The 22666-nt window shown below is 44.4% G+C and overlaps 1 protein-coding gene and 1 long non-coding RNA gene across 3 annotated transcripts in view; one reads left to right on the forward strand and one right to left on the reverse strand.

Moving 5' to 3' along the window:
* Positions 1-19411, forward strand: part of BRINP1 (BMP/retinoic acid inducible neural specific 1) — a 189733-nt gene extending 170322 nt beyond the window's left edge. For both annotated transcript variants that reach the window (XM_067743513.1, XM_067743512.1), the window contains exon 8: positions 17838-19411. In XM_067743513.1, coding sequence (XP_067599614.1) covers positions 17838-18978 — 1141 coding nt within the window. In that variant the 3' untranslated portion in view covers positions 18979-19411. The remainder of the gene's footprint in view (positions 1-17837) is intronic.
* LOC137227509 (uncharacterized) lies at positions 10171-14839 on the reverse strand. Its single transcript, XR_010944877.1, has 3 exons — positions 14749-14839; positions 14199-14371; positions 10171-12050 (listed from the first exon to the last, which is right to left on the reverse strand). It is a non-coding gene; the product is annotated as an uncharacterized lncRNA (long non-coding RNA).
* Positions 19412-22666: the final 3255 nt, after the last annotated feature.

Consider the following 22666-nt stretch of genomic DNA (forward strand, 5'->3'; position numbering starts at 1 on the left):
GATGGTATGTCTGCCAGCACTGTGTAAACTCTGAGTGCTCTGTGAAAGGGGGCTCTGCAAGCAGGGTGAACTTGGAATTAAATTCATCAGGAAGAGAATGGGGCTGAGTTTAGGTTCAAGGTAACACTCTAAGGCATTTCTCTTGCCCCGGGCACTGTCCTACACACTTTCACCTCATTTAATCATCATGACAACTCACCTGGCAGCATCAACTCATCCCATGTTATGAATGGGGAAGTTTAAGATCCAGAGATGTTAATTGACTCGCTGAAGATTATACATCAAATAAGAGGCAGGATTCAAACCCTGGCAGAGTCCTTTCCCTTAACATCTATGCTATTCTACCTGCCCCTGAGGCAGGATGATCCAAGGTGTTCAGATTACCTGCCTAAACTACAAACTGCAATGTGATGGAAATCACCTCTCATTGCAAAGGAGGGAAGGAAGCAGGGAGGGAGGGAGGAAAGAAAAGAGGAAGGGAGAGAGGGAGAGAAAAAAGAAAAGCAGCACAAAATCAGCTTGAGCAGTGAACTCTGCTGGCTTCTGTGCAATTCCATAAATGTTTACTGACTACCTGGTCTCCCGTCCTATGCCAGACACTGTAAGACACTTAAAGATACAAGCGAAGGGGTCTTTGTCTTCAAAGCATCATTATCTAGCCTCAGGATGTGCTTTTGAGAAGGACACTTGTTTGAACCAGAGTTCAAGTCCCCCTGGCTGGGCCCTGTTGTGAGCCCGACTAAGTCCACATTGGATCTGTTAGCATATATTTCAGAATGAGAACGCTGGGTGCAAAAAAGGAGCCTTGCGGGGCGGGTACAGGCTGAGCAGAGACCAGGTGCACCTCACCTTTAACCAGGGCAGCTCTTTAGCCGTTTTCTTTATGAGAATTCTGCGTTAAAACTCATTTGGGAAAATAAGGTGATTTTTTAATTTTTGCTAAAACAATTTGAAAACAACTGGGCTCAGTTATCTCTGAGGTCCTTGCCAACTCCTAGGAGAAATATCACTCACAGAGAGTGACAGAGTAACTGTTCAACTCCAAAATATTGATACAAGAATGGAAATTGAATCTTTGAACCATATTGCTTTCTGATGATGCTAGTCAATTTTCATGAGTAGCCTACAGTTCAAACTCAGATCTTTTGCCCCAAATGACAGTAGCCTTTTAGCTAAGCCTCCCAAAATCTACTCAAATCACTTTCTAATCTATGTTCCAGGAGGCCGTCAGAATTATTACTTAAGAAGCAAATTTGATCTCGACAGCCTTTGGTGACTAATCCCTGCTCTTAGGAGAATGGGCACACTCCTAAGATGACCTACAGGTCTGTCGTGATCTGGCCTCTGCCTGCCTCTTACTCTGTGTTTCACACCTCTTCTTGGCTCGCTCAGCCAACTCACTAATCTTTCAATTCACTAGGTGTGCACACTCCTCCCACCCCATAGGCTTCACACAGGCTCTTCCCTGAAGCTTTCTTCCTTCTTCCTTATCTGCAATAGTATCTATGCATCTTTCAGATCTCAGCTCAAAAGCCTGTGCTCCTTGCATTGAAAGGCTGTACCAGGACTTGTTTAATACGTTTTCCTCGCGATCTGATTTCCCAAATGAAGCCCAAATCTCAGTTTACCACTGTACCTTTGTTTACCCAGTTATTAACACCTGTCTCTCCCGTGAGACCGTCAGCCCCATGTACGCATCTGGACCCATGTTTTTTTTATCACTTTAACAGTATAACTCCCTAGCATGGTAATTGGCACACATTTTTTAAAATGTGCTCAATGAATGGGCAAATAAATTATTTTCTACTTGGGGTCCCCAAAACATGTTGACACAATATTTTAAAATTGTATGCATTGCCATACAAATAATCTACAGATTTTTCGCATACTACATTGTATGTGGTTTAAATTGTCTTCTTCATTTACAAAGGAAGGAACTAAGGCCAAAGGGAGTTGTGACGTGTTCAAGGTCACTCTGGGAATGTGTGAACAGAGCGTGATTAAAATTCAGGCCCTCTGACTGTGACAGTCCAGGCAGTAAAATGGAAACTGCAAATTGAGATTGTCTTTAATTGACCTGCATCCAAATTCTGCAAGGATCTGTTGTTAAGTCCACTACTTTGGGAAATGCGCCCTAGTGAAAAAAAAAAAAGGACAAAAATAGACACTTCCAAGAGTGAGATGAAAAGAAATTCCTAGCACCAACTAGGTGCTTAAGGACAGTGTGATTTGACATTTTTCCCCACACCCTGTCCCGATTTTTGTAGAGGATATAGTATTGTAAGACAAAGGAGATTCATGGAGCTTTAACTTGAGGGCAGGCAGTATAACTATTGGCCTTTTTCCAGTGACTCCTGGTCTTCGGTTTCTTTTTACTTCTCATGTTCACGTGGACTTGACCCAGCACCCGGGCTTTAGCCAGGCACAACATAATTATGCATTGTTCGGATGAAGATCTCTTGGGGGCATCCACCTCAGGCTTCAATCGTGGGGCCATAGCTTCTGAGCCCAGGTCAGCTTTCTACAAACTTCCTGCTCCAGACAGCGTTTAATTGGTGTCTATGGAAAGAGTCCAGCTACCAGGATAATCGTTCTCTCTATTATGAGAACCTTCAGTATCCACACTGATTTTGATTCTTCTCTCTGAACCCTATACTTACTTGCCTCTGGATTTAATCTCCACAGACTCCTGCTGGGGGGCAGAGGGGTGTGACTTCTTATCTTTTATTGAGCTGAAGTCAGTGTCAGTTTATTAGGCTGACAGTCCCTGCTCTCCCACTTATTAGATGTGTGACCTCAAAAAATCGCGAAACCTACCTGAGCCCTGTGTTTCCTCACCTGTATGATCAGGATAATAAGAAAAGCTACCCTATGGAGTTGATGTCTCAGTCAATTTGGATACTGTATGTGAAAACTCTTCATAACCTATAAAGAAATGCACAGATGCAATGTTAATATAATCAAGAGCACAGTTGTAGTAGATGCTAGATTTTTGATGAAGACACTGTTTCTGCTTCTAAGACACAGATCTTTCCATTGGAGAAAATAATTCATGAGCCCAACAAAATGTAATAACGTAGTAGAGAGGCAATGAAATTTCAGATACTTAAGGCTTTAGACTCTGGAATCTGACAGACCAAGGTGTAGACTGCCATTTACTAACAATGGAACGTTGGTACAGTATTAAGTTATCTGAACTTCATTTTTCCAATTGACATGGTGGAGATAAAAATGATACCCACCATCGGAAAAATCAATAAAAGAATATATATGCCACTTTTAGCACATAGTAAGAAGTCAAGCACAGGCTCCCTATCAGACAGATTTCGAAACCAATGATTTCTCAATTAATAGAAAAAGTTAAAATAAGGAACGCTAAAATGTATGCAATGCTGCACATATATAAACACAATTTATTTTAACTTAAAATATATAAATATATATTTCTTGGCCAGCCTTTTGAAGTCGGGCCAAAATCTTTTTTGAGGGTGTTTGTATAATATATTCCATTTGATGTTTTCCTGGCTTTCTTGCATAAACCACACCGGTAATTATAGTATAGTATACTATAGTATAGTATAGTATAGTATATATACTATATATAGTATAGTAATTATAGTATAGTATTTCCAACTTTGGTTTATTCAGAGTGGAGCAGTAGTTTACAGACTCTTAAGAAGCAACACCTAAACGTCTGTAGGTTTTTATGAACCCTCCCAGTCTTCTCCAGGTACTTCTCCTTTATTTAAGCGGGTGGCAGTTCTTTCATCAACTGGTCTTTATAGAATTTTCCCACAGAATTCAAATGAGTTCCCACAGAAAAAAGCTCGCATTTCATTGATTTATTTGACTTTTTTTTATTTCAAAAAGTTTAATTTTTTAATCGCTTTGGAAGAAAGGAGAGCGATAGTTAAATGGCATACTTAAAGCTAATTTGCTTACATCTTTAGTGTTTAAGCCAATACAATTTATAAGCTAATATTATTTCTCATCCTAGACATTTTTATGCTTTTGTGTAGCGTTTTACAATTATTGTCCAAACACAAAAATAGAGATCTAAACATACTTTTCATAAAGTAGAAGACACATTCCTAGAATACTTTGGTCTCAGGAACATAATAGCAAATACAACTGGCATAAGCAGGTTTGGGAACAAACAAAACGACTCTTGGTAAATGTGCTTGTTACTTGGAGGGACCAGAAGCACGTGGGCTTTGTAGGAGGGTAACCGACCCGCCATGACTATTCAGTGTACCAAGAGCATCACACATCACTCTGATCAGATGGAAGGGAGAGTGTCAGTTGTGTGCCAAGTCACTACAGGCAGGTCAATTTCAGGAGCTTGTCCTGAGACAGCAGCTCTTATTCCTACTAACTCGCCATGATAATAATAGTTAATGTATAATAACTATTTATTATGTACCAGGCACAGCTTTAAATGCCTTACATAATTTACTCACTGAATCCTTACAACAACCCTGTAAAATAGATGCTGTTATGCTTCCCATTGTATAAACATGGAATTTGAATAGCAGTAAAGGTAAGAAAGGAGAGAAATGTATTCCTGTCGGGAAGACTCTAAGAATCGCCTTTTCTCTTTGCCTGGATTATTCTGTTCATCCTTTAAATTTCAGATCAAACCCCCATTTCTTAGTGATGCTTGTCCTGGCACACTGGACCAGGTTGCACTGTCAACAGTATGTCTTTACTGCATCCTGCGTGGAAGTTTTTTCTACCCCCTGGCACGTTTGCAATTGTGTGTTTAATCCTAGATTTCCCCTACTTGACGACAGATTCTGTGAGGGCAGGGACTCTGTTTTTCTTGTTCACCAGTGTATCCCCCCCCCCCCAGCAGTAACAGGTAGAGTGCCTGGCATAGAAGGACACAGCATTTGCTGAACTGAAGTGAGGGACCATTTGAGACGGAAGTTGAGGGATGATGATGCTTTGAACTTGGGGTAGAGAGAATGTCCTGTGTTGACATGAGCTTTACCACAGATCTGTGGGTTAAGGCAGTGGTTCTCAAACTGGCGCGGGCATCACAGTCACCAGGAGGGCCTTTTGAACACAGATGGCTGGACCCCACCCCAAGGTTTCTGATTCCTTATGTAGATCTGGGTTGGGTCCCAGGTGATACTGATATGGCTGGTCTGGGGACCGAACTAACCTTGGATTAGAAGCCTCTCTTCACTGCCATAAATATGTTCTCATCTCACAATATGTGCACTTGGTCAAAACCAGGCAAAAGTTAGTTCCCTTGAGGGAACTGATAGGATATTGGGAAGGGGTGGAGAGATGGGGGGAGGGGAGGAAGTGGTGTCTTTGATTGAATAAGTTTAGGAAATGTTGAATTAAAAAAATAATTAAATAGAGAAGGGGTCATATGCATTTTGTTAAAAAACTTGTTTGGCCATAGAACCATTCTTTTTGAATTCTTTTTAAGGGATTGGGTTCCTCAGCACACAGCCTTGGAAGAGAGTGATTTACTCCAGGTTAAGAGGCAATGACCCAGGTTATTTGGTGTGCTACCACAGCTTGTGACTTCCTGACAATAGAGATCCTCATCCTTCAGCCAGACTTCTTCGAGTTGAGTTTCCAATACCTCTGCTTAAACAGATGCTAATGGCTCTGTATCCCAGCATGTAGAACTGCTGCTGAGAGGTGGCAAGACTGCTAACCAGCAGTGGCCAAAATAACAGCAGGAAGGTACTCAGTCTCTGGTATAATTAGGGAATAAATTTACCTCATTTGGCTTAGATATATTCCCAATTCTAAAAAGTAAACTATTACTAAGACAAATACCTTATGTATAAGACAGATACCTTACGTATAGATTATTTTATTTTGCAAAGGGCTGATTGTTATAATAACCTGGGGGTTGGGTGGAGCTAGAACAAGGATTAGACTCCCCATGTACAGGTGAGAAAACTAAGGCTTACAGAAATTAATGACTGGTCCAACATTATGAAATAATATCCCTTCTTCTGTTGCCATCCTATATAAGCATAGCCCTTTGTTCTTGTCAAAGAATATATACCTTAATATTTATACTGAATCTTCATTTATCCATGCATTCCTTCATCCAGCAGATATTTAGTGATCACCTACTAAGTGCCAGGCGTTATGCATGAGGTCTTGGTAGATGATGAATAAGACAGGGGTGCCTCCGTTTACAGAGATCTTGAGCTCTAGCAGGTAAAAGAAAACCGGCACAGGACTGGGCCTCTGCACCTGTGCTTTACCTTAGGAATCTGAAGCTCAGGAAGGTTAAATGGCCTAAAATTACAAAATCATAAAATGTCGTGGCTGTCAGGGAACCTAAAAGATCATCTAATCGATTCCTGTCATTTTATTAAAGAATAAAATAGAACAGAGTGTGTCTTGGCCAGAGTAACTATATTGGTTTTGTATTGTTCTGTAACACATTACCACACATTTGGAGGCTGAAAGCAGTATGCATTTATTATCGTTCAGTTTCCATGGGTCGGGAGGCTGGGCCTGGTATAGCTGGATCTTCTGCTGATGTCTCACAAGCAGAAATGAAGATGTCGAGAACCCACTTCAAAGCTCAGTCTGGTTGTTGGCAGAATTCACTTCTTTATGGTTATAGGACTGAGGTCACTTTTTCCTTGCTGGTCATTGGCCAGAGTTCACTCTTAGCTCCTAGAGGCTATTCTCCAGTCCTGGTACATGGACCATTCCATCTTCAAAGGAACAGAGGTGCAGCAAGTCTTTCTCAGGCTTTGGATCTCTCTGAATTCTCTTTCTGCCAACGGCCAGAGAAAACTCTCTGCTTTCAAAGGGACACCTCTAATTAAATTAGGTTCACCTAGATAATCTCAGTATCTTTACATCAACTGTGCCAAATAACAGGACACAGTCTTGGGAGTGATCTCTCACCACATCCACAGGTCCTGGGGGTTAGAGCCTGGAATCTTGGGGAGGGAGGACATTTTTCAAGTTCTGCCTGGTACAGTTACATAGCTTGGTAGTAATGGAAGGAGGAAGAGAGATCCTGAGTTCTCTCTGGGGGCTCATGGTATATAACAGTTTAAATATCTATTGCTGTTTAACAAATTGACCCAAATTTAGGGCCTTAAAGCACCAATCATTATATTATGCTCATGATCTATGAGTCGGGAATTTGTGCCCGAATTGGCTGGGCAATTCTTCTGTCCACATGAGGTGACACGACGTCACTCATTGCTACTTAGGTGGCAGCTGGGCTGAGCTGGAGGTTCTAAGAGAGCTTCACTCGCATATCTGGTTCCTTAGCAGAGGTGAGCAAAAGGCTGGGCTCAGCTGGGCAGCTCTGTCTCTTCAGGGTCACTTCATGTGGTCTCTTCAGCAGGGTGGTCAGCCTGCTTGTAAGTGGCCTCAGAGCTCTAAGGGGGGAGTTTTCCAAGAGACAAGAAGTAGAGGCTGCTGCTGAGTCCATAAACTAAGTGAATCACTTCTGCCTTAACTGTATTGGTCAAAGGAGTGGTGGAATCTGCCCAGATTCAAGGGAGGGGAACAGAGATCTCCTGTCTATGGGAGGAGTGTCAAAGGATCCGTGGCCACCCGCCGTACATTGTGGGTTTGTCATTTGTTTATTTTTCCATTGTGATACATTTTAGTACAGAGGTTCGTGCACTCTTCAGAGACCTTATGAAGAAATATCTTGTAATACAAAATTGCCCTTTTGAACCTTTGTCAATCAAGACAAAGTTTGTTTTAGCGGATTTATCGTATGGTTTATGCCCCTTGCAACATGCTTCAGCCTAGGTACGTGTTTCGTCGTTGTTCTTATTGTCTTGTTTTGTTTTCTTGGAAGCTGGTTAAAGGGAGAGAATATTCCATAATATAAGTTTTATTATTTGGTGGGGATGCCAGAAGTGGGAAGGAAGGAGTTTCCAATTATGGATTAATCTCAAGCATGCACTCTGGATTGCGGAAATAACCATCAGACCCACTGTGAGAAGAACCTGAACCAAAGTCCCATTGATCACCTGACCCCCCCATAAACACCTATGCTGATTAGTAGACTGCAGTGACATTTTGTGTCTCCTAGAAATACTATCAGTTCAAAGCCAGTGTCCAGTAATCCTTGAAAAGTATGAATATTTCCTTTCCCCCAATGCACAGTCACCCAGGTAAAAGGCTGTCGGTCCCCTTGGGAGAGGTTGGGGAAAGATGAACGGTCTACATTTGTGGCCGTGTGCAGGGTCCTTCCTTCCTCAAGGGAAAGATTCTGCCTCTGGCTTTCCAGGTACTATTTGTGTGACCTCAGGCAAGTCACATAAGCTCTGTTTCCCGTGGACTAAGCCTTGTCTACGCATCATTCCACTCCGGAATTCTGAAAATCTGCCACGCTAAACACGCAGACAGCTCCACCTACCAGAGTTAATTGCTACTTTGACAGTCCCTGACCTACTGATGTGTGTGTGTGTGTGTGCACGTGCACGCACCCTGGGAGGAGGTGGCAAATTCGTGGCAAGGACCTATTCTGAGTGTGTACTAAATTGTCCTATTGAGGAAGAGGTACAAGCCAACAGATAACCCTGGGCTAGCTCGGGGTAGCCTGCTGTCAGTCACAGAATCCTAGAAGTACCCTCCCAACCATGGGGCAATGAAGCTTTTCACTAAGAATATCTTGTGCATTTCTTTTCTATTTACGGAGGTTAAGAAGGCAGTAAGGCCTAACCCCATGGCAACCCAAGGATGCACAATCAGGGTGAGGGGCAGGGAGCTGCGTGTCGGCAGCTGAGCTTCACCATGAGTGATGTGCAGGGTTTGTTCAGCTCAGCGCTACCAGGGATGCCTCCATGCCCATCCCTGTTTGTCATTGTACATCTGTAGCAAGTAGGGAATTGACTCCCTTGGTTGACGTAAGGCAAGAAAATAAGTATCTCCAGACCCTTTTTGTTGCTTTTAGATTTTCAGGGGTTTTTTTCCTTCCCTGGGGCTCAGAAGTGGCTTCTTGTTCAGAAAAGAATCTAGAGGCTTAGAGGATTGAGTCAGAAATAGAACTAATTTCTTACAATTTCTGTAGCTCTTTATCCTCTTTAGCACCATTTCCCTATGCTCCTGCCCACCTCCACCCTCCAAATCGACCAACAAACTCACATCCGGGTGAGTTGTAATCTTAGTGACGTGACAGCTCACTGGTGACCTTCAGGAAGTCACGTCACCTCTCTGAGCCCAGTTTTTCATATCCTTAAAAATCCTTGATACCCCTCAACCCAACCTATGACACAGAAAAGTCGTGAAGATCTAAATCAGAGAACCAAACAGAAGAGCTTTAGAAAGTTTAAAAGTGATATAAAAATGTAACATATTGCTGCCTTAATAGTGTTTTTCTGGTTGTTTTAAAGGACGATTTTTTGGGGTAAATGTTTTATGGAAGTGTTAGAGATATATAGCAAGTGAAAGTATCGTTAAGTGTACAGCAAGATGAATTTTCACAGAATGAATTCCCACATGTAACCAGCGCTTAGATCAAAGAACAGGGCGTTATTAGCAGTGCAGAAACCCACTGTGTCCTCTTCTGATACCATCAGCCTTCTCTTCCAGGGAATTATGCCTCTCATGGCTCCACACACGGTAGCTCAGTTTTTCCTCTCTTTGTGCAGTGTGGCCCCTTTGGTATCTGGCTGTTTTCACCTTTCATTCTTCTGTGAGATTCCTTCATATTGTTTTGTGTGGTTTTGGCACATCCATTCTCAAGAGTATGCCGCTGTGTTTCTAGACATCCATTCTGCTGCGGTGGTCACTTGCACAGTCTTCAGGCTGGGGCTGTGGCAGAGTGCTGCTGTCTTCCACACGCCTTTGAGTGAACGCCTATGTGCATTTTTGTTGGGTGTCTACTAGGGAGGGGATCGCTCAGCTTTCCAGATACTTCAGTAGTTAATTCCACTTTCCAAACTTGCTGAACGAATGATCTCTCTTGCAGGTAGCATAGAAGAGTTTTGATTGTTCCACATCCTTGCCCATACTTAGTGTTTCTCATCCTTTTTATTTTTATTTCAGCCATCCTGCTGCAGAAGTATCCCATCGCAGTTTTAATTGGCGCGGTCATGATGACTAATGACGGGGAGTTTCATGTGCTTGTTAGCCTATTGAATATCCTCTTTTATGACATGCCCGTTCATATCATCGTTATCAGTTGCCTACTTTCCTGTTTGGTCCTTTTTTTTTTTTCTGGGACAAATCACATTTATTAGACAGTTTAGTGAGAACCTTCTGAAGAAAAATATAAATTGTGATAATTGCATCTACTCTGGTTTAAAGAGACCCAGGAAGGAGTGGCAAACTCAGGCAGCATGAAATGCCTTTGACTAGCCCAGCATCCAGCCAGTGTAGGAGTTATTTATGTACTATAAGTATAGTCTTTGGGTAAAGATATTGCAAATATATTTTCTAACTAACCCTTCTAACTGAGGGTTGTCTTTTCACTCTTTGAATGGTATCTTTTGATTCATGTGTTTTAATCCTAATATATCCCTATCAATCAACATGTTTTTTCCCTTTATGGTGAGCTGTGTTAAGAAATCTTTGACTACTCCAAGGTCATAAGGATGCTCCTCTGTGTTTTCTTCTAAAAGGTGTTTTGTTGATACTATTATTTTACTTTTCACATTTAGATCTGCAATCCATCTGTTAATGATTCTGGGGTATAGAAGAGATTAAGTATCAATGAGAGTTTTGTTGTTGTTGCTGTTTTAATATCAATATTCAATGGACCCAACAATATTTATTGAATTCTTTCCCTGGATTTTTAAATCTATACTTATTTCAAAGGGACCATTTTCTTTGGGGGCTCAAGAGGAGCACAATAGTTTGTTTTCATGAGAGACAATGTGTACCTACCTATGTTAGAAGCTCTACATACATTATCTTATCTGATCTTCAAAACAGTCCTGCAAGTAATGTATTATTATTCCATTCTGTAGTTGAGGAAACTGAAGCTTAGAAAGGACAAGCAATTAGCTCAAGGTTAAGTAATGAGCGGAGCTCTGATTCAATACCCCATCTTTTCTGACTCCAAAGCCCACATCTAGCTCTTTCTTCAAGCATCATGGTGACAGCGTTCATTAGAACTGTGGAGGGTGAGTGACAGGGAGACTAGGACATTAAGCTATAATCAACTGGGCTGTTGTAGTAACTGAGAGGAATATTTTTACCTGAGAGGAATATAAAACACAGTTTTCCTTTGCCCTCAGTAATAATTACAGTTAACGGTCAATCACAGATAGCTTCCTTTCACTGCGAACCTCCCAGGAGCTTCACGTATCTGATTCTTGTTCTGAAGTTAAAGTGTAAGGTAGGTGTTACCGTTCCCATTTGACAGATAAAGAAACTGAGGATCAAAGAGGTGAAGTGATTTATCCAAGGTCAAATATCCACAACAAAATAGTGGTAGAGCAGATCCAGCATTTCCTTAACTGACTCCCATGTCTGTTAACTGGCTCACCCCTCGTCACTGCCCAGATCACTGATCTAGATGACCACCACTGTGCTTCAGGGTGAGGTCCGTTACACCTGGTTAGCCCCTTCTCACTCTCTCACCTTTGGTCTGTATGTCATTCTCCTGCCTGACTTCCGCCCAGGAAGAATAAAACTCTCTGGCAGCTCTCCACCTGGGAGCTTCCTGCCGCTTTTAGCATTTCTGTCAGCCCTAAAGAAGCTTCTGGATCCTTCCTCCTTACCCTCAGCACATCCATGCCCCAAAGCAAAATGCTGAATTTGAACATGTAGCTGATGTTGCCTGTCACCTCCTTCCAGACACAGAGCTATGTAATTTGCAAAAATTGTTTCATAATCCTCCCCAGTTAAACTCCTGACAACCTAATTTTAAAGATTCCATCGGGTTTTCTCTTTGCTGCTCTTCCCCTCCCCCCTTCTACCCTCTGCCTCTGCCCTCCACCAATAAGACCTATTGCCTTCATTCCACAGTTCCAAACCAGAAAGCATCTTCATCGTGGCAAGGGACCACAAAATTCTTCTTTGGGTTTTTTCTTCCATCGCTATGAGCTGTTCCATGAGGCTCTTTGACATTATGTGAAGAACTAACAGAAGGAAGGAAAACAAACTATTAAGTCAATGACAGAAACTCAAGGAGGGGAATGATTAAAGCTAAATATGAATCTGGGGAAAATGATGAACACAGACTGGGTCTGATGGCCAGTTATAATTTACCCTAGCACATCCATAAATCGAGGCTTCTTTCAGTAGAGCCCCAAGCATTCTGACACCATTGATATATTCATCTTGTATCAGCACTATTCCTGTAACACACACACAACAGAGTCATACACAGCACACCCCCTAAACAGTGCATCATCAGAAACCTAAAAACAACTGTTTGTCTTCCCAGTCTACCACTAGTCTCTGGTCTATAGAGTACACAATTTGTAGAGTCTTAGGAATTAATAGAAGAATGACTGATTCAGAACTCTGATTTCATTTTTTAAACTTTCCTCTCCCTTTTAAATAAACACTCCTGGTAGGCAAATGGGACTTATGGATTATAGTTTTCTATTTTAGCCTAAATCTGTTCCCCCCTTCTCCTTGGCACTCGATTCCTATGATCTTCCCTAAAATGCCACTGGCCTGGCACTGCATTCCTGTCTTGGGCAAAACCTCCAATTAAAATCAGCAGGAAGTTTGCTTGAATTAGGAATCCCAGCCTGGGCTTCCCACCAGGTGGTTCCGAAAGGGAGGCGTGCCCTGTTGAAAGCACTGATGGGAAACCCTGGGTGGAATAGCCTCTGTCCTCCAAATGATGAGCGACTCCAGCTGTGTCACCAGGAGGCCTGTCAGGTCGCCAGAAAATCCTGGCTGAGGCAAAGACAGAGCCTGCAGGGGAGCAGCAGAGGTGTCCCCATGGCCCGGAGCCTAGCTTCTCCTCCAGCCTGGGTTTGAGAGTGTAGGAAAAGTACAGCGGGAAATGGAGGGAACACAGGGTTTGGATCCAGAAATCCTGAGCTCTGATCTACGTCCATGCTGTGTGACCATGGGAAAGTCACAGTCCCTCTCTGGTCTTTCATGCCCTCTCCTCTCAAAGGAGTCCTATCTCATGGGGCTGATGTAGGGATAAAGGCTGACTGCCGTGATATAGAAAGCACTCAAGAGGGCTTCCCTGGTGGCGCGGTGTTTGCGAGTCCACCTGCCGATGCAGGGGACATGGGTTCGTGCCGCGGTCTGGGAAGATTCCACATGCCGCGGAGTGGCTGGGCCCGTGAGCCATGGCCGCTGAGCCTGCACGTCCGGAGCCTGTGCTCCGCAACGGGAGAGGCCCACGTACCGCAAAAAAAAAAAAAAAAAAAAAAAAAGAAAGCACTCAAGAAACATTGATCCCCCACCTAAGCAACTAAATCTCAATGTTCAGGTCTAAACATGAGGGAGATGGGCTGGATATTTCCAAGGCTTCTTCTTGAAGGTTTTCTGCTTCTGTGGTCCAAGTAGCTTCATGTATAACCTCTGTGGGAGCCTACTTACCAGGCCCCAGGGTTTTCCAGCTTTAGGAATAAAAATGCAGCTTCCTGCCCTCCCCTCACCCCTGCTCCCCCCACCCCTCCCATCATAATGAACTGAAATCCCATCCAGCAGAAAGATGCTGATTTGGATGTATTGGAGTTCAGCTTTGGCTGCAAAGAGAAGATGCTTTGGATCCCCAGGGACAGAGAAAAGCATCTGAAATCGCGGTCCTCACTGCCACACACTGAATGCCTTGCAGTGGGTCTGCGTCAGCCCTCTGTGAAAACTGCCCCCGCCCCATCTCTCTGGAGCTGGCCTATTAAGCCGCTCCTCTGTTGCCAGAGCTGAGGTGGGCTGTCACCAGCCAGCCTGGGAAATGGTATTTATAGACCGCGTTCCCTCTTACCCCTGGTCCCCAGCCTCTCCCTGAGCACTTGTCGGTGAGCTCCAATTATCTGTGAATGGAGGAGAGGGATCCTGGCAGGTCCAGGGGAAGCAAGGAATGTGATAATAGGCCCTTCACACATTCAAAGTTTCAGTATTTTTCCATTATTTCAATATATTTCTCTTCTTGTGGCCTGCTTCCTCCTTCTTGCTGGCTTTGTCGTTATAATTTTACGTTGTGGTACGTCGGAAAGTGCACTGGTGCTGCAGTTAGAGAACTTGGTGTTTGAATGTGGACTGACTCTGTGATGTCAGACAAGTTAGCCCACTTGTCAAGGCCTCACTCTCCTCACCTGTGCTGTGGACGGTTCTCCATGCTGCTCTGGGAGAGCTCTGGCACACGCCTGGTACACAGTGAGCGCTCGGCGGTTGTGAGCCATGGATTCCCTTGGCTGACTGAAGACGCTGCATGCCTTCCAGCGTGGCAGGGTTTCTGAATAGCAGCAGTTACTCCCCAGAGCACTGGCTGGAGATGGAGAAGGTGTAGGAGATTGCCCTGATTGAGGTGGACTCCTCATTATCAGAAGTTGCTTGTGCTAAGGACAAGCATGCAAAAAACTGGGACGAGCTTGTTTTGTCTGGTTTTGCTCTTCTCTTCAAAACGAAGGACTGAAAGCTAAAGAACGTTCCCTGACCTTGGGAGTCGGGGCTCCCCAATAACACTGCTCTCCGTCTGACCCCACCCCCCTTTCAGAAAAGGGTGGTGTGCCCTCCCGTGGCCCCGGGGGTTACGACGCATGAAGGCTTGCCTGAGTGTCTTCGTTTCCATCCTGCCCACACTAATTGCATCCCGTCACCGTTCCCCTCTCCAGCCCTCCTCGTCCACAGCCCCCGTCTGCTCACCTGGGTCGGGCTCCCTGTTTCCCCCTCCACCTCCATCACTGAGGCCGTTCCTTCTCTCCTCACGCTTCCCCAGTCCCCATCTCTCTCCTCCATTCTTTCTCCTCTCCCTGGGCCTCGCGCTCCCAGCCCCCCTCCCCGTGCCCCGCCTCTTAGTCCTCTCGCAGTATCATTAATGCCTTCTTTGATACAGCCCACAACCTCACGATTATTCTGGGGTCAGGAGATGCAGGTGCCAGGCAGTTCTCTGCTGCGCCTCAGAGGGCCTCTGTCCCCAGTCCCTCCTGCTCGACGGGGCTGGAATCCTAATTGGCCACTCGGCCCTTTGCTTGTGGCAGCCTCACCGGGAACTTGCATCTTCCTCTTTCCCTCACTGAGAATGCTGAGAGCTCAGCCACAATGAGGCATTGATTCAAGGAGTGGGGGGATGCGGTCCTGACAAAGGGTCCCAATGATGAGACACGAGAAAGGGGGCGCTCTACGGGGTTATAGAATGCCTTGCAGATGGGAACAGAGGAGCTCTAAATGGGGTACTGTCCTGTCACTTGGAGAGGGAGTGACGGGGCAAGTGTGGGCCATTTGAAAGAGGCATTTTGAAATGACGCTCTTGTCAGATGGAACCACACGCAATCAGAGACGTGTGGCGTGCCCCTGCGGCTCACAAAAATATCAGATGACTCATAGCCGATATTCAGTCAGTGTTCTGGTTGGGGAGCTGGAAGCCGCATGGCTCATTATCATTCCAGCTTCGTCTCCTGAAGGCTGGGCCCGCTGCTGTTCTCCAGGCTGTAATGGGATTGGTCCCACGAAGCAGAGAGCGGGGAGGCCTGGAGCTGTGCGGGTGCAAGGTATTGAAAACTAATTCTGCAGTTCGGGAGAGAGAAGAGGAGTTTGTTTGTTTTTTAAGTGAGAAATAAGAAAAATATTAATTTTTGTCTGTTCATTCATTCAGGAAACATTTATTTAGAGCCAGGCTCTGAGCTAGATGCTCGGGGAAGGAGGGGGTCCCCTCTCTCCAGCCTTAGAGCCTGGAGGGGAAACTGACCAAAAAAACCAGGGGTTTCAATACAGTGTTTTGAATGTTATGAGGGAGGTTTCATTGCCAAAGCCAGGATCGTTCTGTGAAGTTAAAAGGCAGAGCTGTTTCAAAGAGCGCTCTAATTATTCCTCCGCTTTCTCTCAGCCGATAAGCACCTCCTTTAAAGCACAGCATCCTGGGAAGCCGTTGCAACAGTATCCATTTCCAAATGTCCCAAGTAACCACACGGTTTCCCTCCAACCCCAGAGGGATAGTGAAATCCCTGAGAGTGTCTCAATGCCTTCAAAGGAAGCGCTTATTCTCTGGGATGAGAGTACTTCTTATTACCTTTTTAATGATTGGTCTATGCCGGGCTCTGTGCTCAATGCTTCAAATACACCGTCTCATTCAATCCTCTCCCTCACTGCCTAAGACGGGCTTTATTATTCTCTTTTTAGATATGGATACTGAGTTCAAAGACACGAAGTATCTTGTTCCTGGTTACAGAACTGAGCCTCGAACTCAGTTCTGCTTGGGCCAGCGCACATGCCTTTCAATATCAGGCGGTACTGCCTAACTCATGGTTCTTGGGCTTGGTGACTGTGGCTTGGCAGTGGAAGTGATAGAATAGGTAGATCGCTAGCACTTCCTGCCAGATGCAGTACAATGCAAAAGGGCTTCCATTTCCAGTTCTCAAAAATGCGGATCAGGAACCACTGCCGCCCCGGTCATCATCATCGTCAACATCACCACAGCACGTGAGAGCCTTAAGAAAGGCTTCCTTGACTCTTGTTTGAAGAGCTACGAGCCAGGAGATTCCTCTACTCACTCATTGTATGATTTCACCTCTGAGCTTCTCCTGCCATGTCTAGAAAGTGGAGCTGAGAGTCCCTTGGCAGGAATAACAAGAACTAACTTTTATGGAGTCCCTAATACCTACCAAGTAAGTTAGGGACACAGACTTCACAAAACAATTCATGCCATCCTCACCACAGCCCGGTGTGGGGGGAATTCCCTGGGCTCAGGAGTGGAGGTGCCAGGATTTGAAGCGATCTCGGACTGACCTCAAGTCCCAAGCTATTCTGGGGATGTGGTTGTGAAGCTCAAGTGAGGAAATGGGAGTGAATGTACCCTGTGCGGGGTAAAAAGTGCTAGACACGTGTAAGGGATTATTTGTAGCGTGGAAGAGGGGACTTGCACAGAAATGAGGAAAGATGAGAGGCCACTAAGCTGACCGTCTTACATCTTTTTACCTGTTCTTCTGTTGCTTCTTATCTGATCTAGTATGTACCTTCACTGGAATGTTTCAGAGGCTGGAATGTGCGGACAGGCTTGGGTTTGTTTAAAAACGTGTTGAGGGGCTGTGGAGAGGGGGGCCTAGAGGTATATGTTGTGATGGAAATTTCACTGACCTGAGAGTTTGGAGCTCTGGAAAACATGGGGGAAATAACATCTTTCTTACCTGTTCTGAAAAGCCACTAGGAGGATCACATAAGACCATAAGTATGGAAGCACTTCCTGATCTCCAGAGTAATATAAAATATAATTTGTTTTTGTTGAAGTTTTTGGATGTTATATAACCTCATGGGAGGAATCTGTGAAGAGGGTTGAAACACCTGGCACAGGTTAAAAGAATTAACCCCTAAATTCTTCTTATTGCCGGTCTTTTACAATCTGTTGTCATCCGGCAGGGGTTTTTGAGTTCATACGCTTTAATTTTCTGAATCAAACTTCTGCGGGACGAATGAGTAATACAATTATAGAGCTGCAAGCCTTCAAAGAACATTCACTCCAACCCCTTCCCTTTACTGATGAGGACATTGAACATTAGCAGGGTAGAGTACAAGGTCGAGTAGCTGCTCTGTGGCATTACCAGGAACTGCAGTGTAGTTCTTGTAGTACTATCATAGGTGCCCTTCCTATGATAACTGTTCCACCCAGTCCTTTCATTCTTTGGGCAGCTCCACTTTGCATTAGCAGTTGGATAAGCATAGCCCCACTTTGCATTACTAGCTGGACAACCACAAGCCCACCCACGATGGTTAACATTCTCCATCTCACCTCTACCCCTCAGGACAATTCAGCAGTGGCTTGCAAGGGTCCAGTCGCTTCTCTACTGCAATGAGAACGGGTTTTGGGGAACCTTCCTGGAGAGCCAGAGGAGCTGCGTGTGCCACGGCAGCACCACGCTGTGCCAGCGCCCCATCCCCTGCATCATCGGAGGGAACAACAGCTGTGCCATGTGCAGCCTGGCCAACATCTCGCTCTGCGGCTCCTGCAACAAGGGCTACAAGCTGTATCGAGGCCGCTGCGAACCACAGAACGTGGACTCGGAGCGGAGCGAGCAGTTCATCAGCTTCGAGACCGACCTGGACTTCCAGGACCTGGAGCTAAAGTACCTGTTGCAGAAGATGGACTCGCGCCTCTACGTCCACACCACCTTCATCAGCAACGAGATCCGTCTCGACACCTTCTTTGACCCCCGGTGGCGCAAGCGCATGTCCCTCACTCTCAAGAGCAACAAGAACCGCATGGACTTCATCCACATGGTGATCGGCATGTCCATGCGCATCTGCCAGATGCGCAACAGCAGCCTGGACCCCATGTTCTTCGTCTACATCAACCCCTTCAGCGGGAGCCACTCGGAGGGCTGGAACATGCCCTTCGGGGAATTCGGCTACCCGCGCTGGGAGAAGATCCGTCTCCAGAACAGCCAGTGCTACAACTGGACCCTCCTGCTGGGCAATCGGTGGAAAACGTTTTTTGAGACGGTCCACATCTACCTACGTAGTCGGACTCGGCTACCTACCCTCCTACGGAATGAGACTGGCCAGGGCCCTGTGGACCTGTCCGATCCCTCCAAGAGGCAGTTCTACATCAAGATCTCGGATGTGCAGGTGTTCGGGTACAGCCTGAGGTTCAACGCCGACCTCCTCCGCAGCGCCGTGCAGCAGGTCAACCAGTCCTACACGCAGGGCGGCCAGTTCTACTCCTCTTCGTCTGTGATGCTCCTCTTGTTAGATATTCGGGACCGAATCAATCGCCTGGCCCCCCCTGTGGCCCCGGGGAAGCCCCAGCTGGACTTGTTCTCGTGTATGCTGAAACACCGCCTGAAACTGACCAACAGCGAGATCATCAGGGTGAACCACGCGCTGGACCTCTACAACACCGAGATCCTCAAACAGTCGGACCAGATGACAGCCAAGCTCTGTTAACCTGGACTCTTTGCCACGGACGTTCCCTTTTGTTGTACAAACAGAACAGAACCAAGCAAAGCAAAACAAACACAAATTTGTAAAATGTAATTAATATTCAAAGGAAAGGAGGAAAAATCTTCATTCGTTGGAAACGAAAACATTCTAGCAACTGTATAAAACCGTTGGGCATGTTTGTTATTTCTATACTCTGTCGTGAAGAAGGGTCTCAGCCTTGGGAGGGGCTTGGAGGGAGTTGCTTCTTAGGCCTCAGGTGCTGTATTGAGGGGGGAGATGAGAGAGAGCATATGCAATGAATTGTAAAGATCTCTGCTGTGCAGGTGCTAAGATTAAACACTAAAAAGAAAGATATATGTAATGTACAACCGACACTGCCATTTTTCCTTGTGGGAGGAAATGGACATAGATAAAGAAGATATTTCTTCGGTTATGATTTCTTTCCTCTTTATCCCTAATTCCTTGTGGTTCTTTTGATTCATTTGCACAGAAGGGTGGGGATGCAATGACAGTTCTGTCTCACCCAGATAGCTTCTTTCACGCTGAATAAACTGAAGCTAATCGAAGCTGGGCAATAGGTGGGATTGGGGGGGAGAGGCATTCACATAATCACAGGGTGTTCAAAACAGTAAGGAACCTTGGATAGCAGCTTAGTGACCTCCTTGATTCAGTTTGGGAAATAGCCTCAGAGAGAAATGGCAGCCCTTGGCTACACATGGTTACTGCCTGAACAGCGATTTGAGCCCTGCCTTCTGGCTCCGTCTAAATCATGCTGGCCACTTGTGTGTTTACTCCAACTAAACTGCCAAGGGATGAGGGTTTCTCAGTCTCAGGTTGTTTTGATAGTTCTTTTTCTTTTAATCAAGAAACCCCTTTTACCTACCATCTCCAAAAAGAAATGATGTCAGATTTCCTAGAAATGCTTTGCATATTAAACTTTAGTTTGATGAAAAATCAATAACCAAAATAAACTAGGGTAGGTTTTAATAGTGCATTGGTCTGCCAGGCTGACTTCCCCAGGTAGGTATCTAAAAAAAGGTCCTTTAACTCAATACACACAGACACACAAATACACTAACACTGCCACTTCTTGGGCATCGCTGAAAACTGAGAAGCCTTGTCTGGGACTTGGGGTTTAAACTGAAAGGAGAGATGCAAGAAAGAAAACTCAAAGCACTTCTGTAGAGGATTTGGGCAAATACCATTTCTTACCAGTTCTCCAGGAACTCTGCATTTATCTTTTTGCTAGGGTGGTACTAGCTAGAGGTGCTTCGAATCTTCATTTCCAAATTGGCAGAGAAACAGGACCACACACTTCAGGGTTGGGAGAGAAAATAGGACTCTTCTGGTCTCGACGTCTGCCCAGTGCAAATCTCTTTACTGTCTTTGGGAGATACCCTTGTTTGCTAACTGGACCATTCCAGGAACAGGAAGCTCATTAGATCTATCTTCCACGTTCCTTGGATTCCCCTTTCACTGGGGGAGAGCAATAGTGCTCATTCCAGCTTGTGTTATAAAATAGAGCTAATTATTAGATGGTTCTCTGTACCTTTACCAGCTTCTGTGTACCTTCCATTCACTGGTTCCAGTCCTAGAATGTGCATTTTTTCCTCATGTCAATGCTTTTGTAGATAAAATACAAAAACTATCTCAGGGGTCACCAGAGTCTGTAATAATATGACTCAAAGAGAATACCTGCCCCCTTATAGTTTATTTTAAGATGAAAGGAGAGGGCTTCAGTGCAGAAGAAGTAAAGAATTATCTAGCTTATTTCAGTGTGAGTGCGCAGGGGGGAGTGGAGGGGAAGATATATCCTGTTTTTTGCATAGTGAAATTCCAAATGTAATGTTCCAGTTTTTAGTATGAATTAGCATATATTTTGATACGAACTTTAACACTTAATGTGCACTTCACACCAACATAGTTGTTTGACCTCAGATTTTGAGAGGATTCGGTGTTCATTTAGGTTGGAAATTCTTCATGCCAGAGGTCACATAGCAGCTATTTATCAAGCACAAGATTTTGCAGAAAGTCAGTAAATTATTAAACATGTCTTCAACACCTAGTAGATGAATGAGGCATGCCAGAAAAATGAGATTTGGAAGGAAATGGTCCATGCTTTTGTGCCATTCACACATTAAGGAAAGAGACATATGAACCAATTAAAAAGTAAACAGTAATTACAGTGCACTATGATGAGTGCTATTGTGGGGTCACACACAGGGAGGGAGGAGACGTGAAGAAGTTATGAATTCTGTTCATGCAGTTGGTACAGGCTTTATATGGACATGTTCATCCTGAGTGTTGAAAATGAATAGGACTTGGGCGAATAACAAGGAGCAGAAGGGCCAAAGGAACAGAGAATGCGAAAGCACAAAGGAATAAATATGTATGGGTACTTGAGGGTCAGTTAAAATAGTAAAAATAATAGTGTCAAAGGGTATCCTTTTAAATGATAATCCTTCCAAGGAAAGTGAGGATTTCGACTCTAATGAGAAGTTGAAATAACCATCCATAAGCCTTATAACCTAAAGAATGAATTCAATTGTCTCTCTTCCTTTCTCTTTCATCTCTACCTTCCAAGAAGTTCCAAGTACTCGTAACGTAATAACCCCTTATATTTACACAGCCCTTTACAGGTAACAGGACAATCTTCATATGCACTGTGCTACCTAATCCTCATCTGAATTCAGTTATAGCATTCAACCCGAGTTCTTCCCCAGACTTCACCAACTGTGTGTGTGTGTGTGCTTGTATGTGTGTAAGAAAGGTTTCTTCCCATTACCCTAACAACAGTAATTACATCACTTTATATTACAAAGAGAATACAGCAATATCAAATGATTGGAAAGATCAGGGAAATATATAAATTTTCAAGGACACAGAGATTCAGAGATTCAGACATTGAAATATCTGTTCAAAGGTGAAGTGAAAATACTTTCTATAAAAGGACACAAAGTTATGTGGATTTCCAAGTATCTCTTGCTTGGGTCCCGCTCTGAGCTAACAAGGTTCCCCTCCAGCTGGGAGGAAGAGAAGCCTGAAGCCCTCAAGTGAGATTTTAATTCAGTTAGTGTTTACCAGTTTGATGCAGCAACCAAGGACCTATGGTGTCTGATTAACAGGCTGATGCTAAGGTAAAAGAGTGAACAGAGTACCCATTTGGATAAGCCTGGCAGCAAAGCATGGCATTGCCATGGAAACCACAGAAGGCCATTAATTAGCTATCAAATAAAATCACTGGAAAATTCTGGACCCTGGCATATCTGCCCCCTTCAAAGAGGAGGACAAGAAGACTTCACACTAACAGCAAAGTCTCCCTTCATTGATTAAAATCATAGCTGCACAGGCACTACAGATCACAAAGTGGAAGAAAGATTAGGAAGTAAAACAAATTGACACAAAAGAGGGAAAGAGGCTTTGGGATTATCCGATTCCAAGGATATATTTTAAATGTAGAGTATCTTATTGGGTTGTCTATGTTGATAAACTTATCTCAATGACAAACATTTTCTCCTATTCTCTGTTTGTGGAAAGAAAGTGAGAAGAATAATATGTATCCACTAGATGGTGATAAATGATTGGGGGAAGCTATCAGAGAGTCAAAGCATGAGAAGCAATTAACCCCTAAAATAATAGATGGAGAATGTGTAACGTTGAAATTAATAGGGGGAAAGTTTTTTAATTAAAA

Source organism: Pseudorca crassidens, chromosome 7 (assembly GCF_039906515.1).
Source record: "Pseudorca crassidens isolate mPseCra1 chromosome 7, mPseCra1.hap1, whole genome shotgun sequence".
NCBI lineage: Eukaryota > Metazoa > Chordata > Mammalia > Artiodactyla > Delphinidae > Pseudorca > Pseudorca crassidens.